This window comes from Ranitomeya imitator, chromosome 3, assembly GCF_032444005.1.
Source record: "Ranitomeya imitator isolate aRanImi1 chromosome 3, aRanImi1.pri, whole genome shotgun sequence".
NCBI classification, from domain to species: domain Eukaryota; kingdom Metazoa; phylum Chordata; class Amphibia; order Anura; family Dendrobatidae; genus Ranitomeya; species Ranitomeya imitator.
In genome coordinates, this window is record NC_091284.1 from 730,237,136 (window position 1) to 730,245,496 (window position 8,361).

The following is an 8,361-nucleotide window of genomic DNA, read 5'->3' on the forward strand; positions in this document are numbered from 1 at the left end:
ATTTGGAAATTGACCCAACTATTCAGAAAGTGCGCACAGAAGAAAGAGAACAGATTAAGACTCTCAACAACAAATTTGCATCCTTCATCGATAAGGTAGGTAGTCTTCATGGCCCTTATATTCTCTTCTACGCTAGATTTTTTGGCACAATGAATGATTTTTCAAAAAAAATGCTGTCTGTTGCCACTTAGGTACGCTTCCTAGAGCAACAAAACAAGGTTCTGGAAACAAAATGGAGCCTTTTGCAAGAACAGGGAGTCAAAACAGTTAGAAATACCATTGAACCCCTATTTGAAGCCTATATTAATCAGCTCCGGAGACAACTAGACAGCCTATCAGGTGAAAAGGCTCGTTTGGAATCAGAGCTAAGACAAAATCAAGATGCTGTAGAGGATTTCAAGACAAGGTAAGTGAAGTATCACTTGTTTCTTGAGACTTGCTTCATTTAGTTTTGATTTCTGATTAAGGAAAGAAACTTAATTTTCAACTACCAAAAATGTAGAATATCTTTAATTTATTACTTGTTTTTTTTCACAATGAAGTAATCAGCACAATTGAATCATGATAAATGGATTAAATTAGTAAATCTAGAATGTCTGGATTGGTTTTTGAGAATTACAGACATCAAACTGTAATACTGCACAATGTTAATAATCAGAGAAATTAGAGTAGGTCATGTATTATGGCATGATTTGTGTAAAACTTGAACTTTTTTAACCAACGTGACATAGCATATTTTTCATAAGTAAATTGACAGTAAATAGAGAAGACCTCTGCTTGTGGTTGGTAGCACAAACATATAATTATTTTTCTTTGCTTAGGTATGAAGAGGAAATTAACAAGAGGACAGCTGCCGAGAACGAATTTGTGGTGCTCAAAAAGGTGACTCTCTGATCAATCCCATAATATCAGTATTTTATTGCACTGTAGGTTTCCTTTTAAGATGTTGACTAATGCAAACCTTTGTCTACTTAGGATGTAGATGCTGCCTACATGAACAAAGTAGAGCTGGAATCTAAAGTGGATGCTCTGAATGATGAGATCAACTTCCTGAGGGCCTTGTATGAAGCGGTAATTATAGCTTATCTATATTGAGTAGAAATATTACATTGCGTATACAATGTTTACCATATGGGATTTTTTCTTTATTCAAAGTCATAGGTCAATCATCATAATTTTAACTGTTTCTTTTTTTCCATGTTGGTTTTAGGAACTTGCTCAGATGCAGGCACAGATCTCAGACACCCAAGTTGTTTTGTCCATGGACAACAACAGAGCATTGGACCTTGATGGTATCATTGCCGAGGTTAAGGCTCAGTATGAGGAAATTGCCAACAGAAGTCGCCAGGAGGCTGAGTCTTGGTACCAAACCAAGGTCAGTACTAGCTACAAACAATGATGGATCTATAGCTTTTAATAAGTCCTAGCTGTCCAGGTCCTATTGACATAGAATTTTGTCATCAGGTGTAGACACATAATAATATTGCATACCAACTTTTGCCATATACTCTCTCTCTATATATATTACATTTAGCATTTTAATAAACTTAAGCAAAATATGATATTTTTTTGCAGTATGAGGAGCTCCAGATGTCTGCTGGAAGACATGGTGATGATCTGAAAAGCACAAAGACTGAAATTGCAGAGCTAAACCGTATGATTACCAGACTGCGTTCTGAGATCGACAACGTGAAAAAACAAGTAAGGGAAATAGCTTTAGGGCTTAAAAATAAATGTAAGGAATTAATATTGTCTCCTCACAAAGAAATTATTACAGTGTCGCATTGTCTAAGATTTTAGCTTTTGCCAGGAAGTTTGGATTAAGAATTTAACAGCATGCCTATAAAATTAGAACGAAAAAATGTGTTGCCCCAGAAACCTAAAACTGATCTCAACACAAACCTTGTAAGGATGAAATGGGCACAGTAATTTTGGCAGAAGTCACCTAATGTTGGAGAATATTGCTTTCATGTATGTTCTAAATAAAAATATTAATAATAGATTCTTTTCAATATTAAACCAGTGTGCCAAGTTGCAGAGTGCGATTGCTGAGGCTGAAGAACGAGGAGAGCTTGCACTGAAGGATGCCAAACAAAAGCTTACAGAGTTGGAGGAGGCTCTACAGAAGGCCAAGCAGGACATGGCTCGTCAGCTGAGAGAATACCAGGAGCTGATGAATGTCAAGCTGGCTCTTGATATTGAAATTGCCACCTACAGAAAACTGCTGGAAGGAGAAGAGAGCAGGTAACTGCAATGAAATCGAGAAAAATATAGTTTAAAAGGAGGTGTGCCTTGTTTTCAAGATAATAGGTGACTTGTCTGAGGCCTAGTAATTCAAAATGGCTTCTTTTTATTGATTTGTTTGGCTCAAATCTTCAACAGGTAAATCAATTTTACCATTTACTGCAGTTATTGCGGGGAACTCAAATTTGAACGAGATAGGGGATAACTTTCTAATGGCTGGAATCTGACCAACGTGGCCCCACTAATCCCAAGAACCGGGCTGAGTGGAGCGGAGATCAATTATGAGCACTGTTTCCTAATCCATTCTAATAGGAGCGCTGAAGATCAGCCGAGCACTGCACTCGGAAATCTCCGGTGCTAAAATTAAGAATGAAAGGAGCGATAATGTGCATGATTGAACTCTGCTCCATTCAGCCGGTGCTCTTATGGTTCTTGAGATTGGTAGGGGCCATGGTGGTCGAACTCCCAGTAATCAGAAAGTTATCCCCTATGTCTTAGACATAGAAAAATAGATTTCAATAGACATACAGATGTGTCATTCCTTATTTTTCTTCTTGGCTTATTTTTCTTCTTTTCTTCTTGGCTTATCCAGAAATGAGTTTCTCAAGCATTAATAAAGAAAAGATGATTTTATGATACTCTGCAATATATGATTATAGTATACTACATGGTGGCCCGATTCTAACGCATCAGGTATTCTAGAATATGTATGTATATAGCAGCCACATAGTACTGTATATAGCAGAGGCCACGTAGTATATAGGAGTAGTACGTGGCCTGTGGTATATACCATGTGGCTGCTATATTCAAACATACATATTGTAGAATACCCGATGCGGTAATATAGGCCACACAGTAAATAACACAGCCCATGTAGTATATAACACAGCCCACACAGTATAAAGCAGCCACGCAGTATATAACACAGCCCATGTAGTATGTAACACTGGCCACGTAATATATAGCACAGCCCACATAGTATCTAACAGTGGCCACGTAGTATATAGCACGCAGTATAGAACACAGCCACGTAGTATATAACACTGCCCACGTAGTATAAAGCAGCCATGTAGTATATAACGCAGCCCACGCAGTATAGAACACAGCCCACATAGTATCTAACACTGGCCAGGTAGTATATAGCAGCCATGCAGTATCTAACAGAGCCCACGTAGTATTTAGCAGTGTGGGCACTATATCCCTGTTAAAAAAATAATTAAAATAAAAAATAGTTATATACTCACCCGCAGGGATCCAGTGTAGATCCAGCGAACCTCTGGCGATGCGCCCGCGGCTGCCACCATCTTTCGTTCCCAGGATGCATTGCGAAATAACCCATATCACTTAGCAGTCTCGCAAGACAGCTAAGTCTTCTAGGTAATTTCACAATGCATCTCTGGGAAAGGAAGCTGGCGGCACGCGCAAGCGCATCGTCGGACTATGGAAGGTGAGAATAGCAGGTTTTTGTTATTTTATTATTTTTAACATTAGATCTTTTTACTATTGATGCTGCTTAGGCAGCATCAATAGTAAAAACTTGGTCACACAGGATTAATAGCGGCGGTAACGGAGTGAGTTACCCACGGCATAACGTGGTCCGTTACTGCTGGCATTAACCCTGTGTGAGTGGTGACTGGAATGGAGTATGGAGCGGGCGCTGACTGCGGGGAGTATGGAGCGGGCGCTGGGCAGTGACTGCAGGGGAGTAGGGAGGGACTAATCGGACTGTGGCCATCGCTGATTGGCGCGGGATTTAAATCCTGCTTCGCTGATTCATTGCTCCGCCTGGGCGCGACCAATCAGCGACATTGGCGCGGGATTTCAATCCCGCTTTGCTGATTGGGTGCTACCAATCAGCGAAGTGGGATTTAAATCCCGCGCCAATGTCGCTGATTGGTCGCACGCGCCGGATGGGCGCGACCAATCAGAGAAGCGGGATTCAAATGCTGCGCCAATGTCGCTGATTCGTCGTGCCGGCTGGGCGCGAGCAATCAGCAAAGCGGGATTTAAATCCCGCGCCAATGTCGCTGATCGGTCGCACGCACTGGCTGGGTGCGACCAATCAGCGAAGCGGGATTTAAATCATGCGGCAATGTTGCTGATTAGTCGCACGGTGCATTGCGGTCTCGCGAGATGATGACGTAATGGTCTCCTGAGACCACAATGCATGGACCGGTCACCGGAGCGTCGCGAGGAGCGGGAAAGGCCTGGGCTGGATCCGGAAGGTGAGTATATAATGATTTTTTATTTTTTTTATTATTTTTAACATTAGATCTTATTACTATTGATGCTGCATAGGCAGCATCAATACTAAAAAGTTGGTCACACAGGGTTAATAGCAGCGTTATCAGAGTGTGTTACACTGCGGCATAACGCGGTCCGTTAATGCTGCCATTAACCCTGTGTGAGCGCTGACTGGATGGGAGTATGGAGCGGGCCCTCATTGCGGGGAGGAAGGAGCGGCCATTTTTCTGCCGGACTGTGCCCGTCGCTGATTGGTCATCGGCTTTTTGCCACGACCAATCAGCGACTTGAATTTCAATGACAGACAGAGGCCGCGACCAATGAATATCTGTGACAGAAAGAAAGAAAGACAGACAGAAAGACGGACAGAAAGACAGACAGACAGACAGAAAGATGGAAGTGACACTTCGACAATTATATAGTAGATATGCCTTTTAAGGACTACTGGTTGTGATGTTAATTGTGAAAAGATTTGTCCAAATGTTACATTGCTGTATTGAATTTGCTTTGTAAGAAACTGGAGTCTTTTATTAAATTAATCGAAAGGTACAGGAAGTCATATTCAATCAGTTGAGCAATTCAAGACCTTATATTTATAGGTCCCAAACATAAAATAACAGGTGAAAAGCAGTATTATGTGGGAACAGAGTTATTTCCAGTGAAAAAAAATAAAACTGATTTTTTTTTTTAATTAACAGGTTGGCTGGAGAAGGTGTAGGAGCCGTAAACATTTGTAAGTTCATTTATTTAATTCTCTCTTAAAGATATTATTATGTTTTTTATAAAAAATAATTCATTAACTCTAACCATACAATTTATTCCTGACAGCTGTTGTAAGCTCGTCTTATGGTGGTAGCAGTGGAGCTAGCCAAGGCTATGGATTTGGAGGTGGATATGGCTCAGGAAGTGCAAGTGGATACGGCGGAGGAATCAGTGGAGGAAACTTCACTGCTAACAGTGGAAAAATGGCAAACTTTACCTCCGGAGGTGGAAGCGGCTCCAGCGTCAAAATTGTTTCAAAAACCTCCACAACTTCCCGGAGATATTAATACTACCTTAAAAAAATGTATTTCCACATTACAACATCTGTACTGTGGCCGTGAAAATTAAGTCCATTGTAAATTATTAGTGTTTCATCCAGTAGGGCTCATGTATTCTGGATGTCCCATGACCCCAGTATGACTTTCTGAACATCATTTGGCCTGTAGCAGCTCTGTTCATCATAAATAATCACAAATCAAGTTTTTACTCATCCATAAAACTTGTTGTGACCCATACATCAATTGGAAAAACAGCCTGTTAAAAAGAACTATCTACATATTATCTTTTCAATTACTTTTCTTTCTTCTGTAAACTAAAAGTACAATTTACCTATTGCTTAACTTTGTTGACTACTTCTACAATGTCTTGTGTTATATACACTGCAATAAATTGCAATTATTCTTACAACCTTGTTGTGCTTTTCATCTTTAATATTTTGAAAACATATAGTTTTTAAAGGGAACCTGATAACACAAGGGAGAACCGGTGGAAGTTCAGTTTCGTCAGGTTCGGGTACCAGAACCCAAAATTTGGTGCTGTAAAATGTCTGTAAAATGGTTGAAATAAAGCAAAAAGCAAAAGAAAACAAAATGTGGGTGAGAGCAGGACAATTGCCCTGCAAATGAATGTGGATAGGGAAATTACTTAAAATAACATAGAATAAAAAAAAGTATAAAAAATAATAATCTTGAACCAGGAGGCGGAGGTGCAAATGGAGGAGTGGATCAATGCCTTGTATGTGTAGTTTATAATACTTGTTAATAAATAAATAACTAAATGAATGAATGAATTAACAAAATTATATGGGGTCCCTCCTATTTCTAATAACCAGCCAAGGGAAAGCAGAAAGCTGTGACATGATCTTATTCTGCTGGAAAAAAAGCCAATATTCATGGAGCTTCCCAGTCTATCAATATTATCCCCAGCTGTCTGCTTTGCCTTTGCTGTTACTAAAAATGGAGGTACCACCCAGAAAATGATGGGGGACGCCCCTAAGTTAATAACCAGCTAAAGCAAAGCAAGCAGCTGGGGTCTGGTATTAATAGGCTGGGAAGGTTCATGGATATTGGCCCCTTCCCAGCCTAATAAGACCAGCTTTCAGCTGCCCCAGAAATGGCGCATCCATTAGATATGGTAATTCTGGCACTTAGCCTCAGTTCTTCCCAATTGCTCTAGTGCAGTGGCAATCATGGTAATAGTTTTTGGGGTCGATGTCAGCTGTGTAATGTCAACTAACATCAAACTGTGTGGTTAGTAATCGAGAGAAATCTATCAGGCACCCCCATTACTAACCCCTTATTTAAAATTAAAAAGACACACACAGGAAAAAAAGTTTATTTGAATAAAGACTCCCCCACACATTCCCTGGTTTACCTATTTAATATTAAAAAATAATGCCAGAAGCTCTGACGTAATCCATCATGGTTCCAACTATGTTCAGTTTCCTGTAACCTAAGGAGTGTCATTAAGAGAAAGAGGCTTCAGAGGTTACTCGTGGTCATGTCTTAAGAGAAATGACGTCAGTAACGTCATCACCCATGAGACATAGCCTCAAGTGACCTATGCAGCCTTTCAACAAACTTTATTTGGTGCTGAACTCGAACAGTAAAATAGACTTCAGGGAAAAAGTTTGTGTTCAGTGTTCAGGACTGTGCCCAGAATCTTTGGCCCCTGTGCAATGAAACCAAACTAGCAGAAAACTTCAAGTGGTGATTAACCCCTTTCCCCATCTTCTACGTATCCATACGTCTAGGTTGCCTGGAACTTACCGACCTTGGACGGATATATACGTTCAGGTGATTTTGCGCACCCAAACGCAATTGCCACCAAGTGTCAGCTGATTCTGACAACTGACACCCGGCAATCAGTGTCAGGAGTGGTCCAGCACTGCTCTTGGCACTTTAAACCCCTTAATGCGATCGCAGCATTTCGGGAGCAGGCAGAGAGAAGAAAGCCACTCTGATCTTGGATCGGATACCCTGCGATGTCATCTCGGGATCCTGCTTGTTGCCATGGTGACCTGATGTTTTCATGACAACATCCGGGTCACCAGGCACTAGGAAGTAAGTTAGATCATGCGCAGTGCATGATCTATCTAATTTGTGTCTGCAGGTCTGACAGGCTATAAGGTATAGCAATGCTCCTACATTGCTATACCTTATAACTGCAATCAGACTGCATAAAGTAAAAGTCCCATAGTGGGACTAAGCAAAAGGAAAAAAAAGTTTTAAAATAATTTTGCAATTGTAACGACTCAAAGAATAAAGTCACTATATCACTTATACTACACAAGGAACGATGGAAAAAAAAAACAATTCTTCATCTGATGTTGATATGCTCATTCTGCTCACACCTGGGTTTCGTGTAAATCTCTGAAATACGTAATCCAGATGGGAACTCCAGTCGGAAAATTCCCTAATGAGGCAGATGGAGGAAATGTTGACGTCATAGGACCTATGATCCACCGGCATCCATTTTTTTTAGGATTGCATAAACATGCCGTGGCCAGTTTTGTGCACTTCTGAAAAGAAGGACACCGCTGAACAGAGATAAGATGGAGTGCAGAGTAACCCTGCTGCCTCATTATAGTGAATGGCTCCCTCGGGAGTTTCAGTTGAATCATGTCACTCAGAGATTTAGGTGGAAATCCCAATGTAAGTGCTTAGAGTAGAGCACCAGATAAATGTGATCCTAAACGTTATGTAAAATGTTCCTAACAAAAGCTTCGACTCAACCTACAAAAAAAGCAAGCCCTCACTCAGGTCTGCCACCTGTTAATGGAAATATAGGGGGCTTCCACCTTACTGGTAGCACAAAGGCTGCAGAAAGGCA

At 40.7% G+C, this 8,361-nt stretch overlaps 1 protein-coding gene across 1 annotated transcript in view; it reads left to right on the plus strand.

Annotated features, from left to right (window-relative positions):
- The window catches only part of LOC138670975 (keratin, type II cytoskeletal 5-like), a 6,389-nt gene extending 452 nt beyond the window's left edge, over positions 1-5,937 (plus strand). Inside the window, exons 1-9 of the mRNA XM_069758803.1 lie at positions 1-95; positions 192-406; positions 822-882; positions 976-1,071; positions 1,211-1,375; positions 1,576-1,701; positions 2,024-2,244; positions 5,187-5,221; positions 5,317-5,937. The exon at positions 1-95 is cut by the window's left edge and continues 452 nt beyond it. Coding sequence (XP_069614904.1) covers positions 1-95; positions 192-406; positions 822-882; positions 976-1,071; positions 1,211-1,375; positions 1,576-1,701; positions 2,024-2,244; positions 5,187-5,221; positions 5,317-5,537 — 1,235 coding nt within the window. The 3' untranslated portion in view covers positions 5,538-5,937. The remainder of the gene's footprint in view (positions 96-191; positions 407-821; positions 883-975; positions 1,072-1,210; positions 1,376-1,575; positions 1,702-2,023; positions 2,245-5,186; positions 5,222-5,316) is intronic.
- The last annotated feature ends 2,424 nt before the right edge of the window (positions 5,938-8,361 follow it).